This window comes from Coloeus monedula (assembly GCF_965178545.1).
Source record: "Coloeus monedula genome assembly, chromosome: 2".
Classification (NCBI taxonomy): Eukaryota; Metazoa; Chordata; class Aves; order Passeriformes; family Corvidae; genus Coloeus; species Coloeus monedula.
Window position 1 is genome coordinate 90,978,892 of NC_138782.1, and position 13,915 is coordinate 90,992,806.

A 13,915-nucleotide genomic window follows, 5' to 3' on the forward strand; every position below is an offset into this window, starting at 1 on the left:
ATTCCCCCCCCCCCCCCCCCCTTTTACTAATCATTTTGTCAAACGTCTGTTTTAAATAAACTACTGTAAAGACTATGTATTTTTTTTATGCATGGACCAGGGATAATCCTGAACTATGTAACTTTCTGACTCAGGATACATAACAGAATGAGGACAGAGGATATTTAGGCTAATAATTAAAGGGATGTTTAGAAAATTAATGGAGTTGTGCCTAGGAAAATCACATTTCTAAATTGCTGATCTTGTACACTGCTACATAGTAGTGATTCTGTCATTAGACAGAGAACAACATAAATTAATACAATTATTGTAACTGTATGGAACAACATGCAAGATTAAGCCAGAAGACTAATTATTTAGGAAAGGTAACTCAAGATACATAGAGATTATCAGAATCAGCTGTGGTGAGCTGAAAAAGAAAATATCTTGGCAGTGTAGAAACTAAGAATTGGTAGCCTTTGCTCATACTGGGTATGTGGAAACAAAAGCTGTATCCTGAAGTGTGAAGATAAAAGGGAACTGCTCCTCTGTTGACCTGAGAAATCTTTTTGGGTAGCAGTCTTTTGGGTGGCATTGTTTAAAGTTTGTGTGACAACATCATATCTAAGAATTAACTTTTTTCCAGTTTAAATCTGACAGCAAATTAATTACCTTGACTTCTGCATTACCTGGATTTTTTTGTTTTGTTTTGCTTTGTTTTGGTGTGAAAACTTCGTATCCCTTCCTGGAGAGAATGAAGATAAAATTCTGAAAATTACGTAATTTAATCCTCTTTCTTCTTCTTAGTTAATACTAATTAGCAAGAAATCAGGCAGAACTCATTGTGAGAGATGGACTGTGTTTTCATGTTCATTCTTCACATAATTTCAAATGAATATTTATATCTATATTGATTGTTTGCAATGTTTGTTCATTTATTTTATAGTTCTCTTCTTTCATTTTTTCTTTTTGTACTTGAGAGTTCTCTTGCAGTATTTCCCACCTCTGGCACAATCTAAGCTACTCTAACTGTTTTAGAAATAGCTGCCATTTTTGTATGGAAACATTTCCATGCGTTAAAGTTTTAACACTTCTAAAGTATTAAAATTCAGCTCTAACTAGGCATTTCTACTCTAAAATATTAGGAAATTTCATGTGAATCACTCACCTAAAGCACAATAGAAAAGCATTAGGTGTTGAGAGCAATTCTTGTTACCATCATGCTTTATCTAGAGACAATCTTGTAAGTTGCTTTCCATTACAGAGGCTCCCTAAATGCTTAGAATGCTGATACACAAACTTGGATGGGATCACATATGCACTGCCCATTGGCTACAGTAGCAGCATCAGAGTTTGATTCAACATATTACTGTTCATTGAGATAAAGTCCAAGAGTTCTCTGTGTATGACAGTTTACTTCAAAAATGTACTGAGCTTCTCCTAGAAGCTGAAGATGTCTCATCACCCTCTTGGGTTCAAATGTTACAGAGTGAGGAATTTGTACATCTGAAGGATAGTATATAGTCTTTTTTTTTGCATTTCACTCACAGCAGAGGAAAATTAATGTAGTCACGGGGCATATGCCTTCCCTCTTGCTTCCCATCATAGATTAATCAGATCCACAGGTAGAGTTTAAAGAAAGATGTGCCCTTTCAGCAACTCACTTGAATATGCCTGTCTCTTCTCCTTAGCGTATAACTACTGCTGAACTCCAACAATGTCCATAACTCTCAGACAAAAGGAGTAGGAAAACTGTGATGCAAGATACTGATGACCTTTACTGTGTGTCAGATGTAAGAGAGTTACTTTTGTCTGATCTTTTTTTCTTTGATAGGTAGCTGTTGCCCTTTCTTGCCAGAACAATGTAAAGGGAAGTCCATGAAGACATAACTGTGCATGGAACATTGTCTGGCCCATTGCCTAGAAGAGAGTATTCTAAATGGCAAAACAATTGCAGGGTCAAATAATATATGTTAACCCACCCTGTTAATTAGTCTCTGCTCCTTAATGTATTCATGATCTGGATTTCTTCCCTAGTTTGTCTTTGTACTCATGCTACCTTCTCTTTTCTGAGTGAAAATAAGAGAATATAGACTTTTTGAAAAAAAAATGAAACTGTCAGAAAAAAGGTGCTCTTGTTCCATATCTTGACTGTTCTGAAAATAATAACCGACATGAAAAAAATTCACAGGTGAACAGAATTACAATTCTCTGCTTTAACAGAAATGCCCCTAGGAAACCCATGATAATAATAATAATAATAATAATAATGATAATGATAATAATAATAATATCATTTCAAGTTCTTATCATTATACAGTTCAAAAACATCCACAATTTTATTTATTGGCTGCTAACACTACCTGGACAGAGGGCAGTGTTATTGCAAACCCTTGATTCTCTTAAAGGGCCGCTGCAGTGTGTCCCGTAAGGTGATACACAAGTTCTGGTTCGCACCTGCGACCCTTGACCACAAGTAACTGAACACGTACTCCACTGGGCCCACTCTTCAACACCAGATTCACCTGTATTCGAGACAACAAACAAACATGAATATAGACATAAGTATTAATGACACAGTTTTTTTTTTTTTTTCTGAAGCTCATTATCATCTGCTCTTATAAATCAAAGAAAAAAGGTACAACACCAAAATAAATATTTAAAAGTTTATGGAGTAAAGCGGCTGTGAAAATGTGCAATGAATAGAAAACAAAGACACCTACAATGCTGCAATCACATAACACCTGTCAGAGGGGAACACTTTGATGTCTTAGCATAATTTACAACTTTGTGAGAGCTACTGCCCTTCAACACTTCATTAACAACACTGCCCTCAGGATTCTAAAAGTACATAGACAACACTTTTAGTATAATAGAAAAGGATTTATCTTTGATATTTTTACTTATCCCTCTAGAATTAATGCTCAGTAACAGTTTAAGGAACCTTACCAGTAAGGGAATTCCAATGGAAAAACCCCAGACAAACCAACCCCCTAATGTCTTATATTTTCTTCAGCAGAGTCATATAGCATTTGAAAGAAGTTCCCTGGCAAAGAAAAACATTTTTTTAACCTGAAATTTTAACCTGAAATGTGGGATGGCAACTTTGATCATTTTCTGCACAGATATACTCCTTGCTTTTGACCTACAGGTGTGCTGAATTCTTGGGTGTGCCAGACCGCACTACTGCACATAATACATACTACTGTGCTCAAAATTGTCATATGTGATTTGTTAATGCTACATATTAGAAAAGAGGTTTTTTAAAATTTGAGAGATAGAACACTTTATTTATAATTTTTGAAAGCAAGTAATGCATAAAGTTTTCTTGCATGGATGCTCTGGAGAATGCTTGAATTTAATTCTCATGAACAGCTATACACACAATTCTGGAATTCCTTTCCCAAAGGAATTCATATTCAGAAAAATAGATCCCTTGAGTATTCTCAGAAAGCAAATGCAAAAATAATGTGAATATACCTCACTTAACAATTTGAGTAAATAACTGTGCATTGATGTTTAGCTTCTTCTGTTAAAAATCAGCATATAACGTAAAATGGCAGCTGAAACCCCTATTGCTCGCTTGATTTTTAGGTGTAAGTCCTTTTTGAAACAAATGGGATTTTCTGTTTTAAAATCAGTGGTATGATAAAATATGCAGACTTGAAGAGCTTGCTTGAAATTTCAGTTACCTCAGTATATTTCTAGTCTTCCAAAAGTTTTGATACTGATCACAGTCGAGGGGTTGTCTGCAAACCAGGAATATTCTGGTGCTACCTGCCAAGTATGCAGTAAATGACATACTCTTTCTTCAAACTGTACTTTATGGCAAGAATCTGTGAATCTCTCCAAGATGTCTTTCTGTTGTTTGTTTTTTTGGGGTTTGTTTTTTTTTTTTTCCCCCCAGAGGTCAAGCATGAAACCTTTGCAAAATGATTGTCTTTGCTAGACTTCTAAGATTCAATTCTGAGGCTTTCAGTGCTTTAAAAAAAAAAAAAAAAAAAGCTTCTTATTCCATAACATGACAGAATATATTATAATTAGCACACAAATCCCGCTGTTTTTAATAAAATTATATGCAACTCTGAAAAATTCTATGGAAAATTATGAGCTTTCTACACACAAAAATTCCCAAGTGATTTTTGTAGTCCTTTTCCTTATTTGTTAGGTGAAAAAAATGAAAAAAAAAAATCACTGGTTATTGTTTTAATAGTTTTTCTGACATGCATTTAGCACTTTGATTAGGCAGTGAGATAGCTTGGGCTCAGGTTAGATGATACAACATGCTAAATATCTTTAACATGTATGTAGACATTAACAATTATAAAATGTGTACTATAAGCCCTATATACATGATAAAAAGACTTATATTACTCTGGGTTTCTAGGCTAATATTTTTTGTCTTTTCCTACATGTTTGGAAGTTTTCTTTTTGAAGTTTGACTTTTCTTTTGTTCAAATGGTTTAGATAAAAGATCAAATGTCAGAAAAAGTCTAAACTATGTTTCTCAAGATGTTCCTCATTTTGTAAAACAGTTATATATACCCATTGTAAGTGATCCCATTATTCAACACAGACATGTTGACAGTACACATCTAATAAAATACAGAAACTAAAAACTAAAAATTTTATTTTTTTTATATCTTAAAGTGATAAAAATGTTACTCATAACCCTTGGAATATGATGGAAAATAGCAGCAACATGATTATTAGTCTGTTGTCAGATTGTTGTGTGACTGTATTGAATGAATTTTGAAATTAGTATTAATTATTGTAAGTGCTGAGCATATATGTACTGTTCATTCACAAAAGGTATAATGTCTTAATATACTTCATCATATGTAAACAAGGCTTAAACATTTTCTGGAGAAAGATCCTCCACATTAACATGCTGTACAAAGCAAAAAGAGCAAAATAAAGACAAAATAAAGAACACACATCTCACCAGCTGCTTTGCTTGCTTTTATACAATACATTATGATATTTTGGTAATTTTTTAAATCTTCAGACTATTTTGTACTGCTGTCAGGATGATTATTACTTATTTTAAAAATTTAAAAGAAGGGAAATGTCTTCACAAATCTATCACATCATTGTTAATTCACCATTTTTAAGTACATAAAGACTACTATATTTTCTAGAATAAATGTAGGTTGACTACATAATCAGCAAATATATCTTTCACTGTTTGCTTTTCTCTTATCCATTTTTGTCTTTTCTGAAATGAAAATTTTGAAAAGGCTACTTTTTATTTTCCTTCTTCTTTTCTGTTCTATGAGAACTCTTAAATTTTTGCATCACTCACATTAAATCTACCATCTCAAATTATCTCTTAGCAAGGTATCAAACTCTTATTCTCCCCTGCTGCTTGACACATAAGAGGAAACATAACTTACTGTATGGAAGGCCTCATTGATTTGTGTAAAACTTACCTGCATTATACTCTCTAAATCCCATAACACCTAAGGGAAGGATCAGTCCAAACACATAAAATGACAAATATAGAACAAGAAATTATTCACACAGTATTTTTTAATAAATGTTTTTACTGCCTTATATCACTCTCCAAAACCACAAAAATGCGCATTTTAGTAACACATTTTAAAACTCTTCCATTTCCAGCAAAATTTGGTGGATTAAGTCTACGATTCTAACAGTATTAAATGCTTTTCATAAATATTTTCCTGGATACTTCTCTATTCCTGTCTCTCTGCCTTTTAAAAACATACAAACATTTTGTTGCACTTTTGTATCTGTTTTATTATTACACAAAATAAAATATCAAGGCTTAAAATATAAAACCTCATAAACTCAGTAACCAATTACTATTAAGATTTCTTAGTGGGTAAATTAACGAGAGAGATATGTTAGGAAAAAACCTTATGAATCAGTTTAGGAAGATATCACAATCATTTTATTGCAAGAAAAATTAATGCATTACAGGTGAAGAAAATATGCAATGATCACTACAAAGGAAAAACAAAATGAAGAGATGAAAATTAGTATGTCCAGAAAGAGCACAAGTATTACTTAAAATGTGTTAACCTACAGCATGGAAAGTACAGATTTCCCCAAATTTGGGCATCTAAATTTATATGCTCATACATCTCACATGCTTTCAGAACAGGACCTTGAAAACCAATTCTGTATAATTTTGAATGTTCATCTCCCACTCCACACACACAATGTATTGGAAGGTGATGGTGTAAGTGCTGCATTTGTAATGCAGTTCTCTAACACCTATAATAGATGCACTGCAGTGCAAGACTAAAATTATCAGATACAAGATTTGTTGGAGATTATTAAAGTTTTAGGGATTTATAAGGGGAAAAAACCCAGATAATTTTACTTATTTTTTGAGTAATTGTATGAATTCAAGAAGCAGCATAAAAGCAAAAGTGTTATACTATGTAGTAAGCAACTAACATTCTATGTCTGAGCTAGGTATGCAAGTGATAAGTTCTACTTGCCTAAACAAAAATTGCATGGAGACCTAGAAAATTCTAGGCTCCCTTCTTCCACTGCATTTGCTTACAGGAGCATCTGTGAGTTAGCCATAAAAAGCAATCCTATAGATTAATAGGAGGGAAACAGACTTTTTCCCATTCTAAATTTGTTACCAAACAGATCTACACTGATTGGCTATACATGTACTCAGATTGCTTAATATATCAATTTCTGCAAATCTGTTAAGTAAAGCACCCTACCACTAAGGATGTCAAACATGCACTATAACTAGAAGCAATTATAACTCTTTTCCTGAAGTGCGTAAAAACTGGAAGCATTATGTACGACTGATGCAGGCATATATTCTAGGTTAGTAACTATGGAATACAGAGGATGTTGTTTCAAATCCATACAAAAAATTATAGGGCACAAGATTGTCAATGCAGTAACTTACTGGAATGGAGAGTGTAGGGTACCAATAGTTAGGTTTTACCAACAGATACGTGGATCATTATTGAAGTCAAAATGGGCAGTAGCTTTGGTGTATGAGAGCTTAATTCAACTCACCACTGAAATTTTATCATTGACCTCAAAGGCTGCTGTGGTAACTGTTGGTAAACAGGCTAATCAGGATTATTTTTTTTTAATTACTTCAGCTCCAGGTTTCCAATATCATCTTGGTATCTTTAGATAAAGAAGATGAAGTTGCTCAAACAAAATTAAAAAATATGTTTTAGATGAAAAACTGTTAGATAATTTGCACATCCAATTAAAAACTACTTACGGCCAATTTCATTTAGCAATTATGAATCTGGAAACTAGAGAATAGAGCGTCGTGCTGGGCCAAAGATAGTAAATGCTGAATACATGCACATTAAAGTCACCCCAGTAATTAATTAATTTGATAAATGCCTAAAGCTGGGATTAGACAGTCTATTTATTAAAAAATTCTGAAGCATGTTCTTAACATCTTTGGAAAAACATTAACATGTCACCGTGAGCTGTCCTGTGTTTCGTACATGTGAGACTGCTTTTACTACTAAAGAAATTCATACTTACACTAAATGATTCAGTATCCACATTCGCAGTGCATGTTTTTGCATGGTCTACCTAATTCTTAGCCACTTTATTTATGGACTTTAACTGGTGAAAAAAAATAAATGATTCAAAAAAAGTATCAGCTTAGAAAACTGACAAATATGCAGCAAAAGATTATGGAAACATGCAGTGGTCTTGCTAAAATTAACAACAGTAAATAGAAAAAATGTAACTGATGTATTACCAGTTTGTGCCATAAATTTAGCAGCATCAGCTTGTTCCTGAGGGACCCTTTTCTCATGAACAGATCGAGGTCGCTGACTTTTAATTGTATGATCTCCCATCATTCCAAATTCTAAAGACAGAATAAAGGTTTATGAAAGCTTGTGTGTAGACATTTCTCAAAAGTCACATACTGTCTCATGCAATATGTTCCTAAACATACCTGGAAGTTGCTGGCAAGAGTCAGGCAAGTGATCATGGCAGTTAACATCAACTTAACTTTGCTACACTCAACTTTCAATGACTACTTAAATTTATGTCTGCAGATTTTCCAATATGATTTTATTTTATGAACCAACATTCAATAGTGACACATACTATAAATCAGCTGTATGACATGGGACAAAAACAATTATTCAAATGCAGACATTCTATTCCTTTGTTTTGAATCAGTGCAACCACACCAGAAAATGACTATGACAGTGTTAGACATTGCTGTTCTGTGGCAGAGCCTGCTGCTCCTCCAGAGGACTTCTATTTCTGCACTCATCTTTCAGGCTGATGAAGCCTTCAACAGAGATAATGAGTCATCTTTGGGAATGGTGGCAATGGGAAATAATAGTAAGTTAGCCAATGAACTGTTTAATTTTTAGGCTGAATACAGCAGAACAAGTGTTCATGATCTGTTTCCTTCCTGAAACCTCTCAGTTAAAAAGACTAGATTACATCTTACTCTCCCCATTGATTTTAATAGGGAAAACCTATGAAAAATCGGAGTGTGGGAGACAAGAGTGCTTTAGTTGTTTATCCTATCACTGCTGTCATTTTCCCTCTCTTGTCCTGTACAATCCTCCTAGACTTCTATCTTAGCTCCACTTTTCATTTCTGTAATGAAATGCTGAAAGTCCTTTGCCCTTAGAGGGGGATTGCTGTGTCTTCAGCACAGTTCCCTATGATCCTCCCAGGCACACACAGCTGTCTGCAGCTCAGTGCTAAATATTCTGTTTAAAAAAAACCTGGGACTCTAATTCAGGAAGTGTGTGCTGGGAAATATGGGTTAACATTGAAACCACTTCAACTACAATCACATAAAGTTTCTGATGAGGCAGAAGGTGTCTGAAACACTAGGAACACAAACATTAAAAAATACCTTTCTGCTGGAAGGTTACCTTGCAAATGCAAAATTCAAAATTCTCCCCAATTTGTAAAGGCATGAAGATAATAAAACTTACCTTTCTGCCTCAAAAACCACCAAACATTACATGAGACGTAAATATCACTAATAAATATTATTTGCAAACACCTTGCTTTGATAAATCATTAAACACATTAAAATTTCTATTTAAAGAAACAGTTAAAGGGGAACTTATTTTTAAGAAGTCAATCAGAAGAAAGAGTTTTTTTTCCTTTCTAGTAAACTATTAATGTATTTCTCCAAATTAGTGTTTCTTTTTGTAAATATTCATTAATGGCATCACTTAAAATATAAACTTAATTATTCATTTGAAAACAGCAATGCAGTTTGCATTCTAAAGAGAATATTTGAAAATCTAATTAATAAAATATATTTTGAGGATTAAACATTCAACATTTTTAATATACCCCAGAAATAAATAGAAAAGATAATTAAATTATATATATACACACATGCAAATATATAATATATATATGTATGTGTATATATACATATGTGTGTTACAAATTTTAGAAATAAATTTTTTCAAAATACACCTCTTCTACAGCTCCTCTGATTTAAGATAGCTTTTTATTCTGTGGAAAATCTCTTATTGCAATCAATATTCTAATACAAATTATGATTAGAATATTTTTACGATTTTTACAAGGTGCAGTACAGATGACACATTTAAACTGTAATTAACAACATGGTAATGGCAGGAGACTTTACATAGCTTTCCCCCGCAGAGGCTGTCACAGCAAGGCATGTTTACTCTGAGTTTGCTGGCTGCATGATCTCTGCTTGTCAGGCAATTTAGAGGATATGGCACCATTCTTGCAGAAGAATTAGTTCTACTTTTTAAGTTACAGAGTGCAATAATGGGAGACCTTTGCTAGAGGAAGGCTTTCCAGAGGCATACAGGGAGGTAGTGAATGTTTTGGTCCCAGTCCTGCAGCATCTTGTGCTGGCTGCAGGCACATGCAGCGTCCTGCAGGACAGAAACTGCTGGTGAAGAGGCAAAGGGATGTCTGGGAGATCAGTTCTCTGGGTTGTGGAGGATACCTGATACGGCTCCAGTCATAACAATGGAGTTACAAATACCACTGAGCATGACTGTAATGCCGCAATTTTTTCACTTTTCCACTTAAGCAACAACACATTTTCAATTCATTTCAACTATTGCTGATGGTCTTTGAGATGCACTTTTCAGCTAATCTCCCTTTGATATATTAAGCATTTATACAGCAAGTATATATTAAAGATAATTTTTTCATTACACAGATAAAAATATTTTTTATAAGTTTTGTCAAAAAATGGAACCAGACTTATGCAATGCTCTCATTTTCATATTCAGCTGAAGTATTTAACTGAATGCCACATGAGAACAAAAGCAGTACCAGGAAATGCAATGTACTGGCATGGGTGAGGCCTCATTAAAATTCAGGCCTCATGGGAAAACAAAAAAATAGGGTCAAGTACATTTTTGTAATGGGATCAGAAATGTCCACTTTTTGTGTATAAGTACAAACAATGTTCTCAAAATTGTTTAATCTAAGAAACTTAACAGTAATGCATTTTTATGAAGCATTTTATAATACAATATCTTACTTAAGTTTACAATAAATACTAAATAGAATGAAACTTTCCTTAATTTTCAGATCCTAGGTAATAAACATAGAAGGTGAACCCATTATGCAGGTTTTTTCCCTCAGTACTTCACAGAGAAGCAGTATTTAAATGCTTTCTGGGATGGGAAAGCATTTTAACCCAAGTCATCCTAGAGTATGACTAAAAGGCACAGTAAATTCAAGGACCTGTTTGTGTGGGAAAGGTGGTAAGAACCATCCTAATGTAGGCAGTATCTGGCACAGAGGTGTCCTGCAAGGTCAAGTCAGCATGATTCAAGACCTGATACCTGGGACATAATATTAGATATTTGAATTGACATTCTGGGTAAAGGAATTTTTATCATTCTCACTCTTCTTACCTAGTTCTTGCTGCTGAAAATAAGTTTTCTAACCCAGAAGGTATTTTTGTAGACATTCGTTTCTGAAGAGAATTCTTTTGGTAATGTCTGTCCTAAATTTTATTTGGGTGAAACAGGACAGTTCTTCTCTGCTTTTACCTCAAACACTGATATTAATCATATTGTTTCGTTAAATACAAGGGGAAAGCAAATCCTTTCAGCAACAAACAAGTACATGGTCTAATTCAGAACTCAACAGTGACTCTAAGTTAGGCCTGGAAACATGCAAGGGTTTTAAGCCTTTTTATTACGTTGTTAATGCTATAATCTACACAGCATGAAGATAAAACTCATAAATACCTCAAAATGTAAGTAACAAATAGCATTATGGGGAATTGAATCATTTTAACCAGACCAAGACTTATAACGAATCATAACACATTCCAAACATTTGTGGTAGAAAACCTGAGGTTTAGTTATCTGATAAAAGAATTTATTCTGCTGTCAGTGGTCCTTTGGTGGCTATGGAAGTAAAAGAGATCCCTGCAATAGGATGCCTATTTTACCTATCCTCAGCTGTACATAATGGATCAATAATTCAACGTGTTTTAGTGATGCAGATATTTTTATATGGATGTGACATTTCATTTGGTTAAGTATAGGAACAGACTGCCCAGGGAGGTGGTGGAGTCACCATCTCTGGAAGCATTCAAAAATGACTGGATGTGGCACTTGGTGCTATGGTTTAGTTTTCATGGTGGTGTTTGGTCAAAGGTTGATGATCTTGGAGGGCTTTTCCAACCTAAATGATTGTATGATTCCATGATTTCATTTTCCGTATAAGCTGAGGCATGTAATATAATTCCATGCCTCCTAGGACAGAAAAACAAAATTTGCAATTCCAAAGTTTACAGTTCAGTTTTATTTACAACTCTTATCACAAGTCCCATTGGCTTTACCTTTATTTTTATGTTACGTTATGTTATGTTATGTGAATTTTTATTCCTATTGAGTAACCTTTTTAGTTTTTAAAGCAGAAGCTAAACTCTTGCGGCCAGTGTAGGTGTACATTTTTAGGAGAGAAGAGAGGTGCCATGTGCTCTCTGTAGGAATAAAGAAGAAAAAAAATCTGTTAACAGTGTAAAAATGCAAACTAAGACGACTGAGAAATACAAAAGAAAAATACCAGCTTTGCAAGGTTCTACTCACCAAGGCTAGTCTCTGCTTTTTGACAAGTGAATATTCTTAAAAATTAAGGTTTGTATCAAACAGATTTTATGCCTAGGCTGTTCTATCTTATTTGTAACATATATATATATATTTGTTGCATACATATCCTAGTCATCAGAGGACATATAAACCATGTTGGCTTGGCTTTTATGGTTATTTTTTATCACATTTCATGGGAACTTCACAGTGCAAATGTATTATGGTGTACCATCTACTGTGAATTGTGCTATTTATGGTGCAGGACACACTGGCATTAATACAAAAAGCCTTTTTCAGTATAGGAGTTGGTGATGGCATCATGAATGAACTAAAAAAAAAAAGTGACTGTGAGACCTCTAGGGTTACCCCCTTAGGATATGTACAATGTCAAGGAACTTCAGAGTTGCTGAGCGTCGTCAGCTTGTACAGAACCACCTGGAAAGTGAGAGCAGTTTCCTGAAGGCTTTTCAGAACCTTAAAAGCAAGAAGAGGCAGCCGATTCCCCAAAGTGACTGTCATTTTCTTTCACCCACAGCGCTCCGACAGTGTGATTCATACTATCCTGCCCACTCCTGAACTGTAACTAGCCAAATAAGTGTTTACATTTACTCTTGACTACAGAATGAACAGAATAGGTCTTTCAGCCAGAATGTGCAATAATAAAAACTGTCTCATGTGCAGTAGCAGGGCATCCTCTCTGTGCTAACACACAAATGTTTTTCCCAGAAATTATGCAAAATGCTGATGTAAGTGCCAGGTGAAGGGGGAGGAGAGAAATACCTAAAGAATCAGTTTGTTTAAATCAATTTTTGGACTGCAATATTAACTAATTTCAGTACATCCGATCAATTTCTGACTTCCAGGAGCTTGAAAAAGTTTTCTGCATGTTTGTTTTTAGTCCATTCTAGAGGTTCTCTAACAAAGATACACAGCAGTAGCAGTACTTGGGATTTCTTATCACATCGGCAACTGGTCAGTATAATTTCTTCTGGTCACTAGATGGCAGAATGTGTGTTCACATAGAACACAATTTTGCATTGACTTCAGAAGCTGTGACTTTCTGTTTCATTTTCACTATAAAATTATCTCTCACATATATACATAATAAATGTCACTACATTCAAAGGACTGAGGGGTTTTTGCTTTTTTTTTTTAGTTCTTCTTTTGTAGGACTGATGGTTAATAAAAACCCAACAAAACACCCAAACTGAACAAAACATGAGCTGCAGGGTTTTTGTTGCTTTTTTTTTTCCTTACAGCAAGTCCTAGGACAGAAGGAAATCAGAGGAGCATTCCCTTCCCTATCTCCAGCCCTGCTTCAATGTAGCAGGGTACCCAGGCCCCACAAGGAAGCACTTGTTCTCTAATGCTGCATTGTCAGGACACAGAGCTTCAGGGCATTAGTGAATACCATCACTCTGCAGTACAGATTTAAGCTATAGCTTTCCATGGGAACCCCTTAAAATGATATTTCCTCATGAGGCAGGCAAGTTGCCAAAAGGGTAACGTAACCATTAGCTGAATTAGATTTCCATGGGAACCTCTTCTTAGTGAATGTGGAAAACGTTCTTAAAACAGCCTTTGCTTACTTCCTACGTAGATCCTGGTCCCATAAAAAGTCCCCTTTTGGGTCTCCAAAACAGTATAGAAGAGCTTTGATCAGTTTCAAACTGAATGGAGTAATTTCTTTCACTGGAGCAAATTAAGATCTGAACTGAGCTGTATTCATGAACACAGTGAGAAAAATATGCTATTACTCATGAAAACATGGAAAGGATTTTATGATAGTGGAAATATGAAAGGCAAAAGCATTTGTACTAACACAGTATATATTTTTTAATTTTAATAAATTATTGCATTTTATCAAGTGAAAGACA

The 13,915-nt window shown here is 34.4% G+C and overlaps 1 protein-coding gene across 1 annotated transcript in view; it reads right to left on the reverse strand.

Annotated features, from left to right (window-relative positions):
- Window positions 1-13,915, reverse strand: part of ADGRB3 (adhesion G protein-coupled receptor B3) — a gene marked incomplete at both ends in the record, with an annotated part of 447,304 nt that overhangs the window by 261,155 nt on the left and 172,234 nt on the right. Inside the window, 2 exons of the mRNA XM_082302615.1 lie at window positions 2,343-2,504; window positions 7,709-7,819. Coding sequence (XP_082158741.1) covers window positions 2,343-2,504; window positions 7,709-7,819 — 273 coding nt within the window. The remainder of the gene's footprint in view (window positions 1-2,342; window positions 2,505-7,708; window positions 7,820-13,915) is intronic.